Genomic DNA, 26,549 nt, shown 5'->3' on the forward strand with positions numbered 1-26,549 from the left:
AATGACTTGATTTGTAAACCTGACTATTCAGCAGGGACACCGAGCCGAGGGGGCTTGGTGCTGTAAGCAGCGGAAGCCGGCGTTCCCGCCGGGCCCTGCAGCACGGAGCACGCACAGCCACCGGCCAGCACGTCAGTGTGTTTCTCAAACCACACGCCCACACCACACAGGTTTCCTCTGCCTCCTGCTGCTGTCTCCCTAAAATAGCCTGAAGGTCAAAGCCAGACTGAATGTGCTGACCGTGACTGATACAGTTGAGTTTACTTCTTTCACTAGAATTATGGAGAAAAAACAAAACCGAAACTGAAAGACCACCGCTATAAAAATCTTAGGAGAAAAAGGAAGAGAGAGACGTTAAGTTCAAAAGTGGTCAAACACAATGATCAGCTCGGGCTTCGCTTTCTCCAGGAGGCTATTTCTGGAGTCACCTCTCCTAACTGTCGTGTGAAGAGGGTTGTAACAGAAAGGATGTCCCCGAGAAAGGAACGCCCAGCCATTATGTAACATGACGGTGACCTGAAACAACCATAAAATCATCAGGCTACTGACAGACGGCTGGAGAAATTCCACATGCTAAGTGACGCAGTTACAAAGAAACTAGGGGTCTGGGTGAGAAATGCACTTGAATGTGTAATTGAGTTAGCTGAGCCTTGCTGCAGGTAGGGCCACGCTGGTCACCGGGATACAGAGCGAACGCCAGGTTACCACGAGTGCGTTTATCAGCCACAGTGATTTATTGAGTGCTTTAATAGTACAAGTGTACATCAACTGATCCACAGTCAAAAGTGGCAGGTCCCTAAGAAATTTACAAGCACTTTAAGTAAATCAAAATACTTATTATTTTGTTCAATCCAACCGTCTTCTGTGTGAGGGACAGAAGGCTAGTGATAAACGGAGTCTCAGTAATGCACAGTGATTCTGATTGAAGCTTTTGTACAAAAACTTGTTCCCAGTAGCATGCACCCACCAATAAAGACTTCAGTACAAAAAATTAACCCTAAGCACTACATTTAAGTAGAAACGAGATATAATTCTGAATTTGTGTTTCCCCAAAGATCACATAAAAGAAAAGAAATCCAAATAAAACAGCAACAAAAAAACCACACAGGAACACAAAGCTTTGTAAGAAAGCTCTTACTATTACAGATCCAACATTGTTTGCACTGAAAACAAAGCTCCCATCCACAATGCGGTGGGAAAGCAGAACCCAGGTCTTTCAAGTTAATAGAAATTAAAAAGGAAATAAACGGGGCGGGGGGACGTGAGGGAGGGAGAGGAAAGGAAAAGAAAGAGGAGGAGAGAGGAAGAAGGGGGAGAGAGGGGTGACATACCATCACAAAACGGTTCACAACGTAATAAAAATAAGAAAATAAGAACCGAGGTCCGGAGGGCTGGGTCGGTCTATCGATGCACTTGGTGAATGTGCTTGCACAGGTCCGGCGGGCGGCAGGCGCGGGCGCGGGCCCCTATGTGGCGTACCGCTTGGTCCACTGTCGGGCCATGCGGTCGTGCTCCGCTCTGTTGGTCATGTACTGTGTGGCGATGCTGCCCACCAGAGGGTCAGCTGGAAAGGAAGCAGAGTCAGGGGTCAGTAAATACCAGCACCTCTTCCGTTTTCCAAGTCAGGGAAGAGAAGGAGTGTGTGGAAGGCTGGGTGGGCTGGGGGTAGGACATGGGGGGTGGCAGTAGGCAAGGGGCAGGTAAGAAGCTGCTTTTCTAACCTGTAACGATGTTACTTTAGCAATGACCTGCAAATGACCTGTCATTGTCAGAGCACATTTCACACCAGGGGCTGCAAGAATCATCTACCTGTGCTTTTACCGATGCCTCGTGTCACGTTTCTGGTCAAGTCTAATTCTCTCCCGGTCCCTTCCACATACCGCCCACCCACCTGCCTTTGATTTCAAGTGGGCATTTCACTGAGAAGATACAGGTGGGCCGTGGAAGGGGAACTCCAGGGCCCTTGATGAGATCTCTTGGGAGGGGGGAGGGTCGGATAACCTGGTAACTCCTTCACCCGGGGTTACACCCCCAGCGGTGGCAGCCCTCACACCTGGCTGTCCGCACTGAAGGAGCCCCAGTTCCACCCAATCAAGCCGCAGCCCTTAATGAGCCCCAAGGATGTGGGGGTGGTAGGGTGGGGTGGGGTAGGGTGGGGAGAGAGTCTATTCCCAAATATGGAAACATCAAAATCCACACAGCTCCTCACTACAAAAATACTGACAGATGTTAAACATAGCTACCACTCACTGATTTACCATGTCCTAACACTCCCACAGAGTAACTCCGCACGTCTGAGGGAGCTGACACGTACGGAAGCTGAACACAAAGAGGGTGAGTCACTTGCCCAAGGCTGCGCAAGGGGTGGAGCAGGGCTCTTACCCAGACAGGATCAACATTTAATTATTAAAAAAAAATAGTCAAAGAAAAAAAAAGTAACTTAGGGTTTCTGGAGACCCCAGAATCCACTCCTTTCCCTACATTGTCTAATTTTACTTTTCCCCTAATTTTTAGTTGCTGTAAAAATTAGGGGAAAAGTATTTGGTGTTGAGAATTTGGGTGTGTTAGAGCAAGTGGATACGAAGGAACCAAAGGGGAAAAGAAAAAAAAATTAGCAAAAGTTAACATTGAATAGGAAAGAAAAAGGAAAAGATGGACATGTGCCTGTGGTCTAATGCCACCCGCAACTTGGGAAGATTCTGAGATTCTAGTGAGATAGTCATGGCCCCACCTTCTCAGTATTGAAGGTACAATGGAAACAGCACCTTTCATCGACCTTCTGAGGCTGATGATAACCGAGCCTTTGAAAGGCCTCCCGACAAGACTTTGCTTCAGTTTTAACAAACCTCGCTTCGGTTTTCTTGGGCTTGTGCTGAGCTTGTTATAATTATTCTAGGAAGGGCTCAGTTTCTTACACGACTTCTATTACACACAATGAAGAGATTACTCAGTATTGGGTTTGTTTAGAACTTTTGCCTGTCTGCCTATTCTTTATAATTTTTTTCTTTCACTTGTCCAAATGCTGAGACTGAAACTCTGTCCCTTAAAGCAGCCCAGCCGGAGTTCAAGAAGATGAAAATCAGTAGTACCAAATGTGGACACCAAATACCTGCAAATTGTCCCAAGATACTTTAAAATATGTTGTTCCTTCAGTTCAGACTAAGTAATGAACTCAGACTCTAAAAAAGGCCACAGAGAGGTCTGAGTCACATTTCTTCACCCTTGGAAAGAACCATCCTGTTCCAATGACTGCCGGTCTAGAATGCAAAGCCTTAGGATGACATTTGGGCTCAGAAGTTTTTCAGTCCACATCACTAAAGACAGGTGTTTAACTAAGAAGACTCTAGAGTAAGGAGACGTCCTAACCCCCATCTGCACTCCCTAAGGAGCGGACTGAGGTGCAGAGCGAGCTAACTGCTGGAAGAACCGCCAGTGCCAGTGTGCTCTCTCCCCCTGGACCCTCGCACACTCGGGCGTCCAGGAACGAGAGGGCTCTGTGTTTCAGCTCAGAGGAGGCAGGAGGAGACAGATGAAGGATAGGGAACAGCAAGCTGCGAGGTGGGGAAAGGTGTTACGTCAGGTGTCAATACTATTTCAGTAGGGCCAGAGGGGGGAATATCTCAAAAACCGGCAGAGTGCTAATAAAAATAACGTGCATAATGGGAAAATTTTTTGTATGTGTAAATAGCAGTGAATTTCTACGATAGTTCCTTTTATCTTTTCAAGTTTGATTTTAAGAAGAGAAATATTTTCCATCTGTAAAGGTATGCATGCTAACTATAAAAACAACAATTGTTAATAGTTTTAAAAACCACCTGCGACAATGCACAAGAGAGCAAGGGTAAGCGAAGCATATCTGTAAATTCACTCACAGAAAAGTACTGTTAACACTGACAACTCTCTAGACTTCTCTAGACACACAATTAAAAAAGATTAACTCATAGCTGGCTTTTTGTAATCTTTTGATTTTTAAAAAAATATGTTGAATAATTTTTTATACCAATAATTACCTAGTTCATCACTTTTAATATTCATCTGAATTAATAATGATTTTCTATTTAGAGACATTTGGGTTCTTTCCATTTTTCTTTGTGCTTTATAAACCATGCTGTAAAGAATGTTACTGTGTGTGAATCTCTGCAAATTTATGCAACTCTTAAATCTGTTAAAGAATAAATGAAGAAATAAAAATACAAAACGAAGGAATTTTAAAATCATGTGTTATGAATCAAACAGATCTTAATGCTAAAATTTTTTACTGAATAGAAGAAAGTTGAGACCGCCAAGTAACAGCTGAAACTATGCCATAGATGTGCAGCCAGCGACTCTTGCAGAGTAAATTTAATGAAGACACATTTCTGTGTGGTGTATTTATAATTTTGCCCCAGAGTAAGGTGTAATCTTGTTGCGAGCTTTCAAATTTCATGGCTACAAACGTATTATATGAAATAATGGTCTTTAAACATAGATTGGTCAACCTTATTTCTGTCACAATTTCTTTCTGGAAAAGAAGGAAAAATTTCCCATCATTTTGGGTTTCTAGATTATGACTACTTTCCCAAGTCTTCATCCATCTTTGAGATTATCAGCAATCAGTCTTCTTCCTCTTTACCAAAGAAAAACTACAAAGTGCACCGCTGGAAATTGGTCTTTAAGTCTCCTGCAATTTCTGCCAAGCCATGAGGCACGTGCCAAGGCTATCAAGGACCTGGTAAAGCCCAAGGAGGCCAAGCCCAAGATCCCAAAGGGCAGCAGGTGCGAGCTCAACCAACTAGCCTGCCTCACTCACCCCAAGCTTGGGAAACACGCTTATGCCCACATTGCCAAGGGTCTCAGGCTCCGCTGGCCAAAGTCCATGGCCGAGGCCCAAACCGAGGCTCAGGCGGCGGCTGCGGCTTCCACAGGTGCCCAGGCCCCCATGGCTGGTCCGTCCACTGCAGACACTAACACTGATAAAAAAGCATGCACACAGCGTCAGCTGGTGGAGTGCTTCGAGGACACTGTACCAACACCACCAGCCCAATCTTTGAGGCCACGGTCGAGGAAGTCAGTCTTTACCTTTGATACCAGCAGAGAAGAAGGAAAGCTTATTGATCTGATAGCAAAATTTCCATCGACAGCAACCCACGCTGGCACAGAGAGAAAACTGCTCCACAAAACTCATGCTTTTCCTCAGGTGAAAACATCTACTTAAGTATCGCAAAGGAGTCATCTAGCATCTGGCAGTGCCAGGATGTCATCCTGCCATATCTAAATGACAAACTTTAAAAGCATGACATTTCTAATAGTTAAGTCATACTCCTTAAATTCTCAGAATAACTTTCATATTTACTCTTGTATCTCAGAAGATCATTTCATTAGGGGAACAATCATCCTTGTCTTAGGCTGTCCATTGGTTTTAAGCCTGGCTCTTCAGTTTTCAGCCAAAATACACTCGGTGCCCCTCCCATGTCAGTGCTACTCACCTACCTTGTGCGGAGGAGGGGCTTTCTCACAGTCTGTCACTTGTCCTTTAACCTGGTTTGTGGTGTCCTTGCCATGTATATGTCTAAAATTTTTAACTAGTTAAACAATTCAATTTCCTTAGTATTTTCCCGTTTGATGTCATGCTTATTTATGAAGGCAGTCTCCACTCACTCCGGCATTTCAGAAATATTCCCTGTATTTACACAGAGTAACTGTTGTGTGCAGTGCCAGCCTTACCACACACGAGCTTCCTATCCATATCTGGACCCGGTTCTCCGCTTGAAGTTCTCTGAATAGGTTAGTTTGTCTTTTGCCTTATTTGTTTTTCTCACAGTATAGTTTTTTAAAAATTTTTGCTTATTTATTTTCTTAGAGAGAGGAAGGGGGAGAGAGGATGGGAGAGGGGAGAGAAGGAAGGAGGTGGGGGGAGAGGGAAGGAGGGGGGGAGAGAGAGAGAGAGAGAGAGAGAGAGAGAGGAGAGAGAGAGAGAGAGAGGGATCAGTTAGTTGTTCTACTTAGTTACGCATTCATTGGTTGATTCTTGTATGTGTCCTGACCGGGAATTGAACCTGAGAACTTGGCATATGGGGACAACACTCTAACCAATGTAGTTACCCAGCCAGGGCCTCGCTGTAGTTTTATAGTATGTTTTGATATTTGGTAGAACCCTAATACTGATGAGGTTGAGACTTGGAGCAATTAAAGCTATTTCACCCCAAGGTTACAGAAACCTCATGTCTTTTTGAAGAACATCATCAAGATACAGGAAATCTAAATTCCTCTGGGTAGGACAAAGTGCAGGTTTTTGCATTTTGGAATGTGGGGAAACCTGACTACTAATTATAGGTCCAACCCAAACCAGAAAGATGGGTAAGTACCCTGAAAAGACACACACACACGTAGTGCATATATATGTAAAATATAATATATATGTATATATAAAATGATTTAGGGAGAAAATCATCATGTCCATAATTTAAAACAAATAATGGACATTATGAAACTAGATTTAAATTGGAGAATCCTAAATAAAACTGCATACAAATCTAGTAAAATATGCTGTTCACCCAGAATAACTGGTGATACTAAAAGAGGTACTGAGTACCCCAAACACTAAAAAAGACAGCAATACCTTTCTCAAGACTTATTAAGAGAAGAAAAGCGGACCCTGACAGTCCCAGAAGGCTGTCATGAAACAGGGAAAAGGAGAGAAAGCTCTGTGGGAATACGGAGTTACTGCCCTGGGAGCGTGGGGTGTGTGGGACTGGGGCTTCCCTGCCTCCCCTCCTCCCACCAACTCACAGACGGGAGGGACGACTTCTCCTCTCCCAGCTGTGCGAGGAGGGAACCAACAGGCTCTCTAGCGAACACGGGGGGTGGGGGGGGTGTCTTCCCCAGCTGGAGATTTAAACCAGACATGAGCTGCGTAGCGGCTGACCTGTCGATTCACCCCTGGCACTGAGTACAGAGAGCACCGAAGAAGCATCTGCACGGCTACCTCCTCTGTGGCCCATGGAGAAGGCAGCTTCCCAGGGAGGGCACCCCGGCAGCTACGAGGCTCGCAGGAGAATGCGGTGAGAGAGAGGCACTGGTATTTTTGAGCCAGCAGGTCAGCCAATTTTTAAATTTTTAGGAATTTCAACACAGTCATTAAAACTTAATCATATAAAGTTACAATGGAATAATTTATAAAGGTAATAAATACTTAAGATTCATTTCTTAATTATTTTACTGCTATTATTTATCCTCACAGTTTTAAACATGTGTATTTTATCTGTATTGTAGAAAAAACTCAGTGTGCTACTGGGCATCTTGTCCCAATTACGCATTCAGGAAGGCCATGTATGTAGCCTGAAACTGGCAAATGCTACAAATTGGGATTTAATTTGTTTTGTTGCCTGCATTAAGAAAGTGATAGAAAAATGCTAATAAAACAGATTAAACTTACAAAAATATATTATATCTAGAGTCCTTACATTTTGAATAGCAGAAAAATTGAAGGATATATTCTTCCAGTATTTAAACTATTCTTTATTCAGCAAAGAAGTTTTGCTCATGACATTGACTAACAAGTCAAGTTCCAATATCCTTCATCTTTCACTTTTGTCTCAGTTAATTCAAGTGAAAATATCACCCAACATTCATGTTAAAACCACACTCATTTGTCGGCTGCAGCCGTAAGATGGAAGTGCGTAAGTTTTTGGCAAAAACCATTGAAAGTTGTTTGGGAGATTTAACTGGCCTTGTGGAATTTGCACCGAGGAGCACCGCACAGTTCATGTGTGTGCTGCACATGCCCCCGCCCCGCACCTGCCCCCCCCACAGTCACTAGACATTACCAGGCACCGCGGGGGGAGGAGGAGCACCACAGAGGTGCAGCCCAGGCCGGGTCTCCCACATCAGGGAACTGGAAAGTGAGCTCTCCAAATTACCCGAATGTGAAGCAGCATTTTGTCACCTGTCACTCAGAAGGCACAGATGGCAAGACACTGCTTGCCAAAGAAATGGAGAAGATGAATGGGAAATCAGGTAAAGGGACACTGTTCTGTTCCGTGATCTAGTCTCTACTGCTCAGAAGTTAGGCCTTGAAGAGGGAGGGAGAGGAGGTCCCAGAACCAGACCGTGTCTCATCTACCCTGATGGAGTGGGAGGAGGAAATTAAATTCCAATCAGGTATAAGACGGGAGTTTAAAAACAGACTGTGCTGATCTGCTAATAAACTGAAAGTGACCTGAGTGCTATGAGATCTGTTAAATATTGTTAAGGGTTAGAAAAGCAAGATTCAACAAAACCTGGCCCGAGGCAGGGAGACTGGAGAAAATGAAAACCATTCCATGTTAATGCCTCCTGAGTCGAGACTGCTCAATAAGCAATGCATTGGCTATAACCTAAGTATATGTTGACCCAATGTTTTTTAAACTTTAACACCCATCCAATGAGCCTACACAGCAGTGCTATGTACATTAAATCAATGCATATCTTGAAATATAAAGTGATCTGTTAGAATGAACTCATCTAAAGAACAGCACAGATGGTGCTATTGGATTGAGGTTGCAGCCAGGCTTAGGTAAGCAATAATTCCTAATGAACTCAGGAGCTAACCTTACATTAGAGGACTTAGGATACCACAGAGTCACACATTACTTTCCCCAAAATACCACTGCAAAAAGCTGTGGCTGCAGCAAGTTGAAGAGAGCAAGAGATGCCGAGATATTAAAGCTAGATTTTTTAAAAAACAGCAGCTTTATTAAGCTATAATTCGCATACCGCACAATTTACCTGTTTAATATGTGCACTCAGCAGTTTTCGGTACATCCACAGAGCTATGCGCCCGACCCTCTGATCCATTTTAGAATATTTCCATCATCCCCCAAAGAAACCCTGTACCCATCAGCTCATCACCCCAAATCCTCTAGCCCTAGACACCCAGGAACACACTGTCTGTTTGTATTATATGCCTTTGCCAATTCTGGACATTTCACATAAATGGAATCACACAACATGTGGTGTTTTTGACTGGCTGCCTTCACTGAGCATAATGTTTTCAAGGTTTGCCCACGTCGCAGCACGCATCGGTCCTTCATCCCTTCTTAGTCTTCTTATTGCCAAATAATATCCTAGTGTACACGTGTATGTTAACATGTTCATCTGTTCATGGACATGCGGGTTGTCTTCACTTTTTGGCTATCATGCACAATGCAGCTATGAACATCTGTGTGCAAGTTTTGCATGGACGTGTTTTCATTTTTCTCGGGTACACACCCAGGGGAGGAGCTGCTCGATCACACGGTAACTTCACGCTTACCCATCAGAGGAACGGCCAAGTGCCGTCCGAAGAGGCCGCACCTATTTATATCCCCGCTTGCAATGTGTGGGGGTTCCGACTCTCCATGCCCTCACTGACACGTGTCAGTAAATGATGCCAAATTTTAAGGGGAGAATAGTTGACAGCCAGTTGGCCTATACTGACCAGGTATCTAGTTTACAACACACTACCACACACACACACACACACACACACACGGGCAAAAGTAGGTTTACAGTGGTTTGTATGGAAAATAGAAATAATATGAGAATAAAGAATATAAGAATAAACTGTTTTGTGTGCTCACAACTGCAAACCTACTTTTGCCTACCTCTGCATTCTCCACAAACATTTGTTTGTGTTAACCATGAAAAATAATTCTTATTGGAGTATCTTCCTCACGGTCTCTGGCTACGAGTGACCAAAAATTATCCTGATCCTCTCCCTGCTACTTGCAGCCCTGACTGAAGTGAAAAATGACAACAATAATCTAATGACGCTTGTTTGTAATGCACACCTTTTCTTCAAAATTAAAAAAAAATTATTTTTATCCCATGCTTCTCAAATGTTGTCCATCCACTACAAACTACACTAATACACCATTTTCTGTCTCAGACAGTCTTTACTGCTCACAGCCCTAGTCAGGAGCTCGGAGCGGGGCAGGAGGTGGGTGAGGAGGTGTGAACACAGCAGTCACGCCTCAGACACCACATGTGGCCGCAGTCTCCACTACGCCTGGGAATCTGCACCCAAGTCCAGAGATATAAATAACCTGCTCGGAGCCAGAGCTGGACTGTATCTCAGTGGTTTCAGTTTACTAGGTCATTCTGCCCGTCCGAGTGCTGAAAATCTGTGGCTGAGGCAGCCCGGGGAGTCCCAGGAACGCTGTCCATGCTGAGGAGTGACTTTCCACCGAAGGGGTGGCCTTTGACTTGGGCTGAGGTCTTGCTCTTAACCTCTCTTCCAAAAGGGATGTTGTTGAGTCCTCTGCTGAACCAGCCGTTACCAAGGAGGCACTCAGCACTCTGCTTGCTGACTCTCACCTCTCCTTGAGGGCAGGCAGTGTCTCCTTTTCAGTCTTGTATCAAAAACCAGAGAGCGCCGGTGACACTGTAGGTGACCTTCGTGAAGTGTTTAATAATGGATCAATGAGTAATCAGACCCCCTGGTCAGGATGGAATTTAATTTGTAGGTGGTTATCAGGTTCCTGGCTGGACGTCCTTTCTCCTTCTGACGCTTGGGTCTCCATGACATTCACACCCATAGCATCAGCGGCTCCCCAGTCACTGACTCGAGATGGTAAGCATCTGAACATCCGCAGAGTCATTATTTTTGTGGTTTTGTACTTAGCTATATCTGCTTTAAGTCTAAAGAAGATTGTATGATCTACTTCCTAAAAGTGACTTCTTGCTTCGTCTTCAAGCTTCCCTGCTAGCTGCTTCTTTTAGTCTTTGAAGGTTTCAATCCTTACAACTCGTAAAGATGATTACATTTAGTATATATTCGGGAGTTTCTTGTTTTAGTTCAGACATCTTGCCTGAACTTGAACCTACTGTTGTTTTAAGTCCTTGAGCACCATGTTCTACCACCAGACCGAACTTTCTCCATACATCCTGCTTCCTCCCTACTTCTGCTTCAGCCAAGTGGGCAGGTCTATTGCTAGGATTCAGACTCTTCCTGTACCCTTCTGATACAGGTAAAGACCCATGTCCAAATAAATTCTAATATATCCCAGATGGTAAACTGGGAGCCCTGTGTCCCCTTTTCCTGCTAGCAGAACACCCTGCTTAGTGGGGTGCCCCACCGGATACCATGACCTGACTAAACAACACTCGCTGGTCTTGAAATGCATCCTTCTTGTTCACCAAGTCTGCCCTGGAAATTTGTAGAAAGCCGGGTGCAGTCAAGTTCACACAGTCACTAGTGATGCTGTCACAGTGGTTAGGAAACCAAGTCCAGGGGATTCGTGGCCCTTCCCCTCTTCTTCCTCTGCACGGTCTTTGTCTTCTCTTTGCTGGACCATACAAACACCTTCCTGAACGTCTCCCTGCCTTCATTCTCTCTATTCTCAGATGAATGAAGCTTTTTAGTCTTTAAAGACACAAATCTGGTCATGTGAGGCCCAAGGTCCCTGTTTCAAAACCTTCTATCCCCCCCCCCCCCCACTCACTCACCTTCCCCCACCCAGAGCCCCAGTGGCAAAGGCCAACTCTGCACAAAAATGCATTTTTGCCAATAACCTGTCTGATGTTTCAGATGCTTTTTTACCCATTAAAGTATTTTTTCAATCCTCCAATCATCCTTTATCTGCAGCAGGCGCCGTTCTAAAGTTCTGCCCTCCTCTCTGGTTCTCACTGTTAGTGGAGGAGACAGAACTTTCCAAAGGAAGCAAACAAGTTTCTGTGAGAGAACATTATAACATAGAACAGCGTGAAATCGCTGTTCAAAAACAAAAATTCTTGGTGAAGAACTTCATGCTCACTTAGTGTAAAGTGCTGGCATTAAAATGATGCATTAGTATGAACTGGGTTTCCATTTCAATAGCCTCATGAGCAACAAATAACTCCTGACAAGTTTGGTCAGCCTGCATTGACATTCTAGTCTTCCCTAGGGAGGTCAGTCTCTAAGGAAGAAACTGGAAGCCACTGATCTCATGAGGAGGGCTCTTGAAACACAGAAAGGAGGAAAGAAAAGAAGTGGCAGAAGCACTTGCCAAAGTAATCTGCGAGTACATTGTTAACTCCTTTCAAATGATGCTGAGCTACTGGGGCAGAATCACTCCCTCCTACACGTGAGAGAGGGAACAAGATCACACTGCTCGTTGTGGGGGTTTTCCAATCGGTGTTTTAAACCGGATTTTAAACCTTTGCAGAGTTAAGGCAACTTCTCCCTGGCCAGACGCCCCGTAACCTCCCTCGGGTGGAAACCCCGGTCCTTTATTTCCTGCTGCTTCCCTAAGTAGGTCTTTGATTACTCCTAACAAGCCCTGCTGCACTTGCTGCTATAACCTGCCGACCTTTCTTACCTTGACACTTCTCAGCCCAGCTTTAGGTCTTGGTCTCTCTCTCTCTCTCTCTCTCTCTCATACACACACACACACACACACACACTCACACTCCAGGCCTACTTTGGGACAAGGACAAATATCAACACTCTTCAACTTTCTCACTCATCACCGATGTAGTCATTCAGAGTTGGGCTTCTCTCTGATTACACAGCGACTTTGTTTACAAAGGCAGGGGAAATCCAGCTTGTATCGGGTTGACTCCCTCCCCATTTGGCTAATTCCCCCCGGGGTATTTGACACAGATCTTTCTCTCCACAGGAAATGTTCATATACCTGATTGCAGTGTGACTGTCACCTGATGTGCCATCTTTTCCAGAGATGTGTACATTTTCAAAGGGAGCTACAGAGACCATACTTAGTACAAAGAAATTAAACTATCAGAATAATTGGAACAAAAGAATATGTGTATAATTTAGTTGCTTTGCGAGCAGGAGAGATTCTGGGCTCTTCCATCGCAGAGCTGAAAGCCACCGTCCCTCTGCCACACGTGCCCAGCGGTGTCTGACACACGCTGTATCTGTTCCATCCCCTGCGCAAAAGCCCGGTTTTCTCTGCTATTTCCCATGTAGCTAGCAGTGTAGTCATTCTTCAAGGAAGTCTGACCCTCACTGATGCTTCAGCTTTTCAAACACTGTAACACTCACATTGCACTACCTTATTTCTTTCCCCGAGATTCATCATTAAAAGTGGGAAAATAAACTGCAGAAAGCTGGCTTCTTGGCCACGACCACACACACCAGTAAGGGGTAGGAGGGACGATGCTTTCCATCCGGGGACAGGAGCTCACCTGCAGGGCGTGGACCTGCCCCTGTAGTTATTCGAGACTGGTCAGACCATGGGATTCTCTTTGGACACTGAGAGGCCACTGCTGATTGGTCACAAAGTGGTACATGCTGGGGCCCTAAGTGTTAAATGCTTGTGTGGTGGGCAGGCACAGTTACAGGTCCCCAGATACAGTGCTTCATTGGGAGTATTTTTTGGAAGCTAAATTTTGGTGTTCAAATTGAATCTGGTAACAAATACTAAATTACACAACCATATTGAACTTCTAAAATAGTTATTTTTATAGTAGGCTTATGAAGTTTAATTTACCCTCTTGCCCTGAGAGATTTAAGGAATGCTTAAAACAGCTCCACCTATTTTTCTGCAATTGGTTACATTTGTTTCTAGTGTAAATATGCTGACTAGATTTGCATAGTGATTATGTGTCTAGAGGTGTTTTTGGGGGAGGCGAATAAAAGAGGCAAGGAAGAGACTGCCCCTAAATGAGAATGTACTCAAATCTGCATGAGCAATTTATTTTCACTTGCAAATTAGGTTCCTTTTGTATCTATAATGTTTTCCTTGTTTAAAGAACCATTTCTCATACACACACACTGCGGCGATTGTTCTTAGGAATCATGAGTTTAGAAAAATACATTTTTTTGGGTAAGGTTAAATCAACCATCTAGGCCTGTCAAGCTTTGCTCCATTTTGTCAGAGATCACAAAAGCAAATTTCTGATGATGCTGTCCTGTCTGACTCAGGTCTGGGAAAACACCAGGCAAAAAGTGCAGCCCTATGGGAAATACACACCTCAATGACTATTAGTGGCAAACGGTGTTAATAGAATGACTCTCTCTTTTAATTTGATCTGTTTGCCAACATTTTACTGATAGAATACTTTTAGTGAGGATTCTTGCTTACAGTTATCACTTTGAAATTTACTGAATTATATGAAAAAATTTTAAAGTTCTTTCAGACAAAACACAAAGTTCAAAGGTTCAAGAGCAAACCATTAGAGAAAATACTACCTGCTCAGCACACCAGGCTGGATTTCCAACTCTGTATTAATAAACAGGTAGAGAAGCAGGGGTATCTCAAGATCAAACTAGCCTCTTAGCCTCTGAATGAGACTACACTCACTATTTGCATAAGCAATGACTATATTTTCACTTGCAAATTAGGCCCAACCAGTACCTAGAGATCTGTACACATTTAAATTACTCAGTCTAGGATAATCATATAAAATTAGTAACAGATCAAAATAATGCTAGAAAACTATTCCTATAAAGATAATAAAAAATTATGCATCAGCGTTTAACTTCATTAGAGGTTATTCCTAATGTGCGCGCTGCCAAGCCACAGTGGTGTCAACTCATGTTAAGTATCTCATCCAGACCTTGAGAATTCTTATTAGAGTGACAAGCAGATATTGTGTCCTTAATTCAACATTGCACCAAAAAAAAAAAGGAAGGATGTATAAATTTCTTATGGCAGGACAGACGGGGCCTGCTAGTATTAAACACGACTGTCTCTTATTTCTGGAAGCAAGTAATTAAATTTTGTTTAAAATCGGAAATGAAAATTAGCTTAGTAATTTAAATCTAATTCTCATTTGTACTACAGTTGAGTCTCTAGTCTAGTCATACATGGTATTTGACACTGAAAGCCCCCCCGACCCCCCAGCCAGGTAATCTAGTGTGGGGGTGACAGGTCATAGTTAAGGCTGATTACAAGGCAGTAAAAACAAGTTTTTAATGCCTTCCATACCAAGGGGCTCTCTGGGACTACCTGCCCCTGGGGGTGATGTTAAATGCTCACTAATCAGATGCACTTGGATTCCTTAAAAGGTACACGGATGTACTGACAAGCCAACCCTCAATTTATAATCAAGTTATAAACCAAAATAAAAATGAATTAATTGTTTCTCTAGGGACAACATAAAGATAAAGCTTCAGTGCTTAATTTCTTTAGCTGGTTATTTTTAATCTGTCAAAACTAAAGTCCGTGGAGTTCAATATGTTCGGCCCCTACTTACAGCAAATCATTACATTATGCTCTGTTGAGACTTCAGTTTTCTGATGATTTATTTGACTGATTTATTTGACTGATCTCATTAGGACATGGTACTTAATAACCTATCACGGGAATAAAGGCTGTCTATAAAAATTTAGTTTCAGCAGTTGAACTGGTCAACAGATAACATCAGATGAGCAGATTTCAGCGAACACAAGGGCTGCAACAGGCAATGGCCAGCAGGCAGACGCCAGGAAACTAACCATGTTATATTCAAAAAGCTGGTCCACATCTTCCTTCCCATCCACCTGTAATGCAGGTGACAAACACAAGGCCCGCGGGCCGAATCCGCCCTCCACCTCGTTTTATCTGGCCTGGCACCTTGTTTCTACGCCGGCACCTTGTTTCTACCCCGCAGCGGCGCCGAGCTCACTAAACTATTAAGGAGCAGTTACATTTATACAGTCCTAAGATCACATTCAGTCCTTTGAAGGCAACCGTGAGGATGATGTGGCCCCTGGTGAAAATGAGTTTGACACCCCTGACCTATAATATACTACAAGTTAGACTAAAGACGAGATTCTATAAATTAACCACAGGTGAGCCCACTCTAGGGACAATCTGCTGATGAGCCGTTACTCTGAACCACCTTTTCTTAGAGACTGATTTCAGGATGGTCCAGATAGCATCTGGATTCATTTACCAGACTTGCTTTTAAATAAGTCTGAGACTCAAGCTTCAAACCGAAAACAGTGTGTGCATACTTATAGCTACACGCATATGTATGTATCTGCTCAGGTGCACCGAAGTGCAGAGGAGCAATAGTAAAGTGACACACTGTTTGCACACTTGCATTTATCCGGGCTTTCACCCTGTGCTTACAGAATAAAAGGCATTAAGCCATGTACTTTTGAGGTCTGAGAACGAATGTGCAGATTGGACATGGGAAGTCTGAGACTAGCCCAAAGTCATGGTGAAGTATTTTGGCAACCAGGTTTTGTTAGGGCATCAAGCTGCTAGTGGCTTTGGAGGACATATCTGATTAGGTGGAACCAACCCTCGCCCAGCTACTATTGTTGACATTCCTTTGATAAAACGATCTATAATATGACCTTCAAGGGATATCACCCCAGAGAATAACAATGAGAAATGCAGTCAGACAACCATTTTGACATGCTCCCCTCAGACAGAGGCTGACCCAGTGTGTTGATGCCAAGAGAAACAAAAAGCTAAATTGACTTTCTAATGGAATTTGTCAGATCGCTATGAACTCCACGGAAGGCTACTTAAGCCTTGTTTGCGGACAAGAGGGTAGAGAAATACAGTGACAGAGTAACCCGTTAATAAAGAACTGAGAACATGCCTTTGAGAAACTTATGGATGAGGTCTGCTATGCTCTTTATCTTTGGAAAGGCAAGTGAATGATGAGGAAGCTGAATCTCATCAATCACATCAAGTACATGACTGATAGGTAAAGAAAAGAATAATTTTACATAGTATACCAATTCTACATGAACTATTTTGGAAACACAGCATGTTAACATTTGTTTTAAAATTAAATTCTGTAGGACTTTTATGAATAAATTTAAAGTATAAATTCTGATTATATAGAAGAAATGCTGGATTCCTGAGATAAACATGCTTAAGCCATGTGAGTGGCGTAAAGGATACAATTCTAAACCGTAAGTTTGTGTGACTTTTTTTATAAGGGTGAATCTTTAATGTCATATAAACCTAAGTAATGCCCATAATACTTGGCATTACTTGGCTTTGTCTCAAACCTAGGATCAGTTGGTTATTTAATACTAAAACAATATCCACAATTCTAACCTGCTTTCTCTTCACACTTACTTTTGGGCACAGCTTTGGAGGAAGCTGCTTTATGTCTAAAAACATCTAAAGAATGATTGCCAATGACCGGGGAAAAACAGGAACAGAACAGGGGCATTTAGAAAACCAAACCCTCTCCTTCAGAAACGAATGCTCCACTTTACATGGTTAGTGTACAATCCACGTACAAGTGTGTCAGTTCGTTCACGTACATGGGAGATTCAAAGCCACTGACATCAGCAAAGGTCCCACGCTTTCGGCTGCCAGCACGTTAAAGCACTTTGGTAAAGCGCTGAAAAAACTCGGACACTCATCTGTGTTGACAGACTGCTTCACTCCACGCCCACGAGTCATGTGTCTTTGTGCTTCTCCCCCAGCCCCCTAAAAAGTTATAAAGTTTATAACATCATTGCTTCTTGATCTAGTAGAATTTTAATTAAAGTATGATCAGACGTTTCCATTATTCCATAAAAAGGCAATTTAGAGCAGTTGGGGCTATATGAACAACGGAAACAGCTCAATTTACTGATTCCTCTTACTTACAGAACACAGGCCGACTTTATGACTGAGGCACAAGAGAACACTCCTGAAATCGTCTTCGACTGTCATTTGTGCGGCCCTAGGGTGGTTACGATCAAGGTGACTACGAATCAGCAAGAACATATTTGTTAAAATTGAGAAAATAAAGAACTTTTTTCTTTACATTTGAAACTTTTATATGGAAAATACTCTTAACACATTTTGAAAAAGTCATTTTGCTATAGAATGACTGACTCTTATGGCAACACCTACATATTTTGGAGGTTGAAAGACAGGCTGAAAACAGCAGGGAATGGAGGAACACAGGCTTGTAGGGTTTTAGTCAACTAGAGCTCAACGTTATTTTGCATGATTCCCAGCCACAGCCTTGGATGGTAGTTGAAGAACATTTCAGACTGTGCTTGAATTCATGTGGTAAAAATTGATGGGGGAGATGAGGTCAGCTAACAGAAATGCCACAAAACCTTACATTCTTCTTCTTTTTTTTAATGCTTAATGTTAAGAGATGAGGGTTTTTTTTTTTGTCTTAAAGAGTTTATTTATTTATTTTTAGAAACAGGGGAAGGGAAAGAGAAAGAGAGGGAGAGGGAGAGAAACATCAGTGTGTGGTTGCCTCTCAAGTATCCCCTACTCGGGACCTGGTCTGCAACCCAGGCGTGTGCCCTGACTGGGAATCAAACCAGCAACCCTTTGGTTCACAGGCCTGCGCTCAATCCACTGAGCTATGCCCGCCAGGGCAACATTCTTAAAAGTTCAACAGTTCAATTTGTAAAAACGTCATTGTGAAATAAATAGTGATCCGGATTCTGTTCACAGTGAAGGGCGCTGGGGCTGCGGACTGTGCAGACACTGAGCTGCAGAGTGGGGGGCGTGTGCGCGCACCCACTCTCTCTCTCACACACACACACACACACACACACACACACAGAAGCATCTTCGATACCCCCCGACTCCTCAGTTCTTGGAGCTGTGGGCATGCCCAAACTCAAAGCCCTCTCTTTGGTTGCTCTCCTTCAGTAGGCTTTCTTCACCTAGTGCCTCAACAATAGGGACTCTTAACTCAGTTAAAGACATGTTTACCCTGAGCCTTTTATAAAGCTGGCTGGACATTTTACTGGCAGTGAGCAAGAGGAGGAGGAAGATCAATTCTTGCCTTGTCAAAAACTTGGGATAAAACAAAACACCAAACCATCTTTTGAAGCCAGTGGATAGTGCTGTGTTGTAAATAAATTTAATGAGGCAATTTATTTAGAATAGGTCTGAACAGGTCTAGTCAACACCTGGAGTCCTTAGGAACTCGTATATGAATGCAGAATATTTTTACCAACATTCCAATGGAAACTTTGTATACACTCTGTATCAATCTGCCTGGGTATCATAACATAATACCACACACTGGGCAGCTTAAACAGAAGAAATTTATTTCTTAGAGTTCTGGAGGCTGGGAAGACCAAGGCCAAGGTGGGGGCCAGTTTGGTTTCCAGTGAGGGCTCTCCTTCTGGCTTGTGGACAGCTACCTTCTCCATGTCCTCAGGTGGCAGGGAGCGAGGGAGCACTCCTTGGTCTCTCTTTTTAAAAAAAAGTTATCACCTGAGGGTATGTTTAGTGATTTGAGAGAGAGAGGGATGGAAAGAGCAAGATAGAGAAGGAGAGAACACTGATGTGAGAGAAACATCGATAGGCTGCCTCCTGTGAACACTCCCATGGAGGACGGAACCTGCACCTTGGGTGTGTGCCTTGACTGGGAATGGATCCTGCAAACTTTTTTTCTCTGGTGTACTGGATGACGCTCCAGTTGGCCAGGGCATCTCTGGTTTCTTCTTATGTAGACACTAATCCTATTGGATCGGGGATCTACCCTTACGACCTCATTTAACCTTAATTACCTCCTTATAGGTCCTATCTCCAAATAAAGTCACATTGGCGGTTAGGCCTCCCATACAGAATTCTGGGGGACCCAGTTCAAGGCATAGCACACCCTTAGGGGCTGCTCTTCCTATGCCTTGGGGCCATTCACAGCAAGCCACGTTTCACATCCTATCACCCTTGCCCAGCATGCCGGCCCTCTCGTCACTCATCCTTCTCACATTCTCATCCTGACAGTTCTCTGTCCTGTACTCCTTCAAGGTAACCCTCTCCCAGCTGCCCACCCTTTCTAACCGCACCCCCTCCAAGCCCCAGTGAGATAGCATACTCCTTCTGCACTCCCCTTACATCTGACCTACCTTTCATAGACTGCACCTGGCTAGGAGGGCATTTCCAGTCGTGGCAGCAACAACAGTGGCGGTGGAGACGGTAGAACCCCCGGTTGCAGTGCCTAACACAGACCCTTCCAACATTCGGCACTAAGAATAAGTATGTTGAGCTAAGTGCCTGAGCATTCTCTAAATTTACAGTAATGAATAATAACTGCGATGGCTCTTTAGGAATAGGCCAATTGAAAGTGACTGCTTTAATAGTGAACAGGAAAATTTCTTGCATTCAGAAGTCTGTGAGAACAGTTTGTGTGGTAGAGTATATACATGGAATACTGTCAAAGTCGGACTGGGGCAGATGAAGGACGACTTGAAAAGACCGCTAACCCCCGGACATGGCTCACAGCTGCAGACTTGCTGAGTGCCGTTACCATGCTAACAGCAAGGTGGGCTGTAGCGAGAGGGACCTTGGAAACGTTACCGGAACCTTGGAACCACCAGATGTCAACACTGACAGATGGCAGAATACACAGGAAGAAATGGATGCTACATGGCATGAATGCAGGGAGCATCTACACATCACTCCTGTCTTACCTGCAGAAAGGTTCTGAGGTGCTTCAGAACTACGAAGGTAGCTTGCCTCACCTCACCCCAAGCTGGCCAACCCTGAGCACACGACTAAAATTCTGTTCCTGCAGCTTCTGAGTGTGATGGGCACATTTTATAATGTGCATGTGAGTGAGCTGTGATGGACTTTTGTGATGAATAAATCACTCAGTAACAATGCCATGTTTGAGGGTGATCTGCCCTAAACCCTCACAGATCTTGCCCACAGAGCTCCGCTTTCTCTTTAGGCTTGCTTTGTACAGACCAGGAGGCCCTCTGATTGGGGGCGGGGCTGCTCTAGGAGACAAAGCACTTTTGTTTGGGGCAGATTGAAGGGTGGTGGCGCATGTTGTGGAAATTTCACCTCTTGGGTCTCCTGCGTTTGGCTATTACAAACCCACCCTGGTGAGGGAGTCTGATGACTGAGAAAGACCCGAGTTACTGCTATGTCCTGACCCCATCCCCTAGGCTCTCCGTGAATTACCATGCTTTGCTGTGAGTAATGCCCACTTTTGCCCAAGTTTTTGAGGGAGAAAGAAGGATGCACATTATACATGAATAGTACTAATTCCGTAAAACACTAGAAGTGTTTCTAAATTTTTATTTATGCTTATACATTAAAAGTGTAACTCTAGAAAGCAGTAATGATACCCATATGCAAAATAATACCCTGGAATATTATGATAATCAGTTTTGTTTCTGAATATAAATAAATAAAAAATTGATTTAAAAAATTAAGATGAAAGTTTTTTTCTCCTGAAAGTCTGGGCCCAAAACACTGGTGTGCACACTATACACGGAAGTGCATTATACACAGCAAAATACAGTAACTGCTGTGAGCCTCCTACCAGGCCAAATGGACGGACACAGACGAACACTCCAGAAATGCTAATAAAAGCATTCTGGGCTCCCCCATAGGGAGCACCTGTGTCCCAGCCCCAGGACGGTACAGGTGGGGAGCGGTTCCCAACTGCAGCACATCCTGGCAGGGCAGGCATCCTGAGGCAGAGGGCTTCCATCACGGGTCACGGCAGCCCTCAGGGTGAGCGCAAGCTCTGGTTTTAAGTGATGGCATACTTACAATCAAAATCTTGTACTTTAACCTCCAGAGCCTCTACTCTGACCTAAAATTACGTTAACTACTCCCTCCTTCCTGCCCTGGCCTTGGGCCTGAAGCAGAGCTTGGTCAATGTCTGCCGAACAACCAAGTCACCAAGCTTAAGGCCTCAGTGTGGTGTTGGTGCCCTGAAGCAACCCCTCAGCGGTGTCACACAGAGGCCGCGGTTGGGCAAGTGTGACCCAGATGTCAGGAGCTCACGCTCTAGAGTCAAACTCCTTTAATCGAAATCCCAGTTCTGACCCTTATCTGGACAAGTTACCTTAAACTCTCGGAACCTGACTTCCTCATCTGCAAAACGTGAGTATTAAAAACATCCGTGCCAGCCCACAGGGTGGTTCAGAGGATTCAGTGAGAAAACTAACGAGAGGCATGGAATAGTGTCTGCTATTCAGTAGGTTCAAAATCGGGCAGCTGTTGCTGCTGCTGTTATTAGCGTATTCATGATCAGGACCATCACCAAACCAGGCGATACAAGAAAGCCCACAGCCGCCACTTACCCTCACTGCAAGCATGTTAACATTTCCATTTCAGGGGCCTGCAGCAAGCAGCAGGGCTTGCTTCTCAACATTCCTTTCCTGTCCTCCCCTTTCTGGATCAAACTGTTGCTCTACAGGTTAACCCTCAGGATACGCTGTTTGGTGTTTCTAGGGAGCTGCTTTTATTTTATTTTTATTGAATTTATTGGGGTGGCACTGTTAACGAAACCATGTAGGATTCAGGTGTACAACTCTATACCACATCATCCTTATGCTGTGTGTTCATCGCCCCAAGTCAAGTCTCTTTCCATCAAAATTTATCCCCTCTTTACCCTCTTCTACCACCCTCCCCCCCCACTCCCCTTGCCCTCTGGTAATCTAAGGAAAAGACTGTAAAAAGTGGATGGTGATTCTTTACAAATTTTATTCACTGTTGAGCGTGGGCCTGCGAAGCAAAGGGTCGCTGGTTCGATTCCTAGTCAGGGCTCATGCCTGGGTTACAGGCCAGGTTCCCAGTGGGGAGTGCACAAGAGACAACTACACATTGATATTTCTCTCTCCCTCTTTCTGCTTCCCTTCCCCTCTCTCTAAAAAATAAAATCTTAAAAAAATAAAAATTTTATTCATTGTGGTAAAATGCACATAGCATAAAATTTAGCATTTTACCCATTTCTGAGTATATATAATTCAGTGGCATTAAATACATTCAGATTGCTGTTGGATGGTGGTTTCCTGAAGGGTGATGCTTTCGGCTTCCCCAGGAACAACCTGCGGGACACCCTTCCCCCTGGAGCCCAGTGGTGACCCTGGGAGTGACCGGGCCTCCTGGGCGATACCTCAGGATCTGCTCTGGTTCAGGTACCCTACACCACATGCACCTTTCACACCCAGGTACTAACTGAGATTTACCAAGATCTTGGTCTAAGTCTCTTCACATCATAAAAACATTTATTTTCATGGACAATGAAATCAAATGTTGGCTGGTGAGAACCGAACTGTGGCCATGTGGATGCGGAATTACAACTTGAAGTCAGCCCTAATGTTCACCTCCCGGGAGCCACAAACAGCAAATCCACACTGTAAGTAGATTTTCCAGGGGGTGGGATGCCAGCACGGAGAAAATAACGCTATCACTAGTCTGACTACTTGAACCGCACGAACTCCCACTGCCTCTGTAACTTTTAAAGAGCATCAGACTAGAGAACATTTACGAAGGAAAAGTCACAGCCACGTAAGAATTTCCTTCTTAGTGTTTAAAACAATTCTGTTTTCATCCTATCTTCTGGTTTATTACTACAGTGGCGATGTCTGTCACTGGGAGGACACATATATTAAAATAAATATATACTGTACACTTTTAAAGTAAACATTAAAACTCCCCCCAAAGCGTTCTAGTTATCAAGGAGGGAGACCTAGAAAGAAACAGAGGGTATCATTTCCCCCTGGTGCTCAGATGGGGCGTGATGCCTGTTCCCACACTTCCCTGTTCTCCAAAGCACACCGCCAGGAGCCCCCTCGCTCACGGCACGGGAGTTGCTGAGGCAACGCTTCCTTACTAAAGCCCTTTGAAAGAAGTGAAATTCAATTCTCAATTCTGAAAAGTGTTATTATTCTTATTTACTAATGACTTTCTAATTCTCTGTAAATTTAACACAGTCCAAAGTAAGCAATAAACACACATTACTAATTACTCATAAAAAGAAGTCATTCCTCAAGAAAAAGAGAGAAACTTCATAATTTCAGGAAGGACTAGAGTAAATGGAAACGGATGCTTCAGTACTATGAAGGGCAAGGAGAAAGCTTACACAGTAGGGCCCCGGAACCACCACCTGCTGCACGCTGGGGCAGGGCAGCCTTCTGCCCATCTCCACTGCAACTGACTTAAGCTTCTGTCCAGTTCAACACGGGAGATTTTCATTTTAATTAAACAGAAGACATGCTAGTTGATTCTTAAGCATTTACATTTCATAAAGAGCTGAATAAATGTAAAAGTATTTTTTTGAATAGCATTTTCGGTTTTTAAATTGTTGTCCAAGTAGTTTTCTGTTTTACTCCCATCCCAGCCCATCCCCCCAGTCCTCCCCACCTCCTTCCCATTTCCGCCTGAATAAATGTGAAAATATTAAAAACAACTTAAAAATGTCAAAATCTAACTTAAAAACTTGCCCCTTTGCCAAGTAAAATTTAACTTTAGGCTTTCTTATTGTAACTTACTGGTATTTACTTTTTAAAACTTCAGTTATATAAAATTTTAAATTATTTACTCTTAAAAATTCAAACAATAAAATGTAAAAGTAAACCATGAAAATCCTTCTTTCCTACTTTATCCCTTCAAATTCTAACTCCCCAGAGGGTAACTGCTCTTTGGCAGTTTGGTATGCATATTTCCATGCTTTTTCTATGCATTTATAGTCAAACACACACGTGTGAGGGTGTTTATGGCCAGTTTTGTTTTTAACAGATCAAATTACACAATACTGTAGATTTTCCTTTTTCTCTTTCTCACAGCTGCATGTATTTAATATTCTATTTAACGATTCCCTAGTGATGCACATTAAGAACTTGTCCAGTTCTTTGCTATTACAGATAATGCTGTGGAGTACTCCTTGTACGTACATCCATCAGCGCTGTGGGTGATTTGCACAGGACGGATCCCTAGAAGTGAGGCCATTGGTCAGAAGTTATGTGCATTTTACATTTTGACAGTACCTCCCAAGTGTCCTGGAAAAATGTGCCAATCCGTATTCTCACAAATAAGCATGCCTTCATGCCTTCCCCTACACCTTCCCCACATAGAACGTTAACTTTTTAATTTTTGTCCATCCAGTGATTTAAAAGAAATGTTACTTGGTATTTATTAGAGTTTTAATGTGTTTCCTGGTCATATTTAGCTGTTCCAATGAATTGCTTGCTTAGCTCATCCGCCCCCCTTTTAACTGAGTTGTTTGTTTACTGGTTGACTTCTAGTGCTTCTGTATCAGGGATGCGGACTCTCTGCCCATTCTATATCTTGTAAGACTGCTGTATGTTAACAACTTACGGTGTTTTCAACATGGAAAAGTTTTTATGTAGTCAAATCTGTTAATATTTTTTCCTTTGTGCCCCTTGTGTTTTTATCTTGCTTATAAAGGCTTTTCTCCAACACCAAATTTTACTTTAGAATGTTTATGAGTTTTGGTATGTTTTATTGAAAACATTTTTTGAAGTTTTGTTTTTGTTGTTTATGCTGTTAATAGTTGTTCCTGCTTTTCCTCCGTTTCCCCACCTCTACCCAGCTCCACCCTCTCCCCACCCCAAGTCAATCCCCATATTGTTGTCCATGTCCATGGGCTGTGCATCAATGTTCTTTGGTTAATTCCTTCACCATCTTTCATCCCCACCCCCTCCCTGGCAGCTGTTCCACTGGATATCGAATTCTAGGCTGACGGTTTTCTTTTAGTACTGTAATGATGTAGTTCCACTGTCCTCTCATTTGCATAGCTCCTGACTAGATGTTCGCCGTCATCACTGTTTGTTTCTCTGTATTGACATGACCATTTCCTCCACTGCCTCCATGGATGCTTTCAAGAATTTCTTTTTACCACTTTTCAGCAATTTGATATGATGTGCCTAGGTGTGATTTTCTTCAATTTTTTTTTTGTTTGAGGTTCACCAAACTTCTTGGATATGTGTTTAAAGTTCTCATCAAATTTGGGAAAATGCCAACCATTATGTAGTCTCCTCCTAACATCTATACTAGTTCTTGGTCAGTTCTGAGTGAGCAGTCATGCTCCTTATCATGTGTCACGTCTTCTTGCTTCTTTGCATGCTGCTGACCTCCGACTGGGTGCCACACAGTGTGGGTTTCACCTTGCTAGGTGCTGGATGTTTCTGTGGTACAAGGCCGAAAATGAAAATCCAATATTAGGTGCCGCCTTGACCTCCTGGGAAAACTGGGAAGGCCTCAAATGGTCCAACCACACATTCCCCTTCCAATTGTGTTCCTGTGGATAAGGGCCCCTGATCAAATAACCCTCCTTATTATGGACACAGGGAACAGTTCCTGCTTACCACTGTGTAGTGGACTTCAGTTTCTTGCCAGCCTGTGGAATTACTCAAACAAACCCATGGCATTCTCCCGTAGGAACCAGGGAGTGGTCTGGAGACTACAAAAGCCTGCCTCCCGCAGCCCTTGCCTGTTCCATCTGTTCCCGAGTTCAATCCTCACACAACCCTGCACAGCATGTGACGACTTTCCCCAGGCTAATACGTGACTAATAAACTGTTACCAATTTCATCTGTCCAGTGTTGGGTGTTGTAATGTTTGGCCACTCCCCATAACCATAGGGTGGGAATCCATCCCTTACCAACGTGGCAAAAAGGAGGTAAAAAACAAGAACAATAAAACCCCCAGCTGTTTCCCCAGACCTGAGTAGTTCCGTCATATGTATATGCTGATCACTTCTCTGCTGAATACGGAAGGGGTACCCTCTGCAGGTCTCTGGGGTTCCCCTTCCCTGTGCAGTCCTCTCCTCCGTACTCTGTCTTGTGAACTCCAGCTCCCTCAGTTTCCCGGACTCAGTTCTGTTTGCTCAGCACTTCGTGAGTCTGCTCGGCCCCACCTGGGCTTCCCCTCTGGCACCGTGGCCTGAGAGTCTCCCCGGCAGTGATCTAGGAATCACTTCAT

General features: G+C 43.7%; 1 protein-coding gene across 1 annotated transcript in view; it reads right to left on the reverse strand.

Annotated features, from left to right (window-relative positions):
- Positions 1 to 711: 711 nt before the first annotated feature.
- Positions 712 to 26,549, reverse strand: part of LOC114501818 (ubiquitin-conjugating enzyme E2 E2) — a 262,437-nt gene continuing 236,599 nt past the window's right edge. Inside the window, exon 6 of the mRNA XM_028518570.2 lies at positions 712 to 1,564. Coding sequence (XP_028374371.1) covers positions 1,467 to 1,564 — 98 coding nt within the window. The 3' untranslated portion in view covers positions 712 to 1,466. The remainder of the gene's footprint in view (positions 1,565 to 26,549) is intronic.

Source organism: Phyllostomus discolor, chromosome 7 (assembly GCF_004126475.2).
Source record: "Phyllostomus discolor isolate MPI-MPIP mPhyDis1 chromosome 7, mPhyDis1.pri.v3, whole genome shotgun sequence".
NCBI classification, from domain to species: Eukaryota; Metazoa; Chordata; class Mammalia; order Chiroptera; family Phyllostomidae; genus Phyllostomus; species Phyllostomus discolor.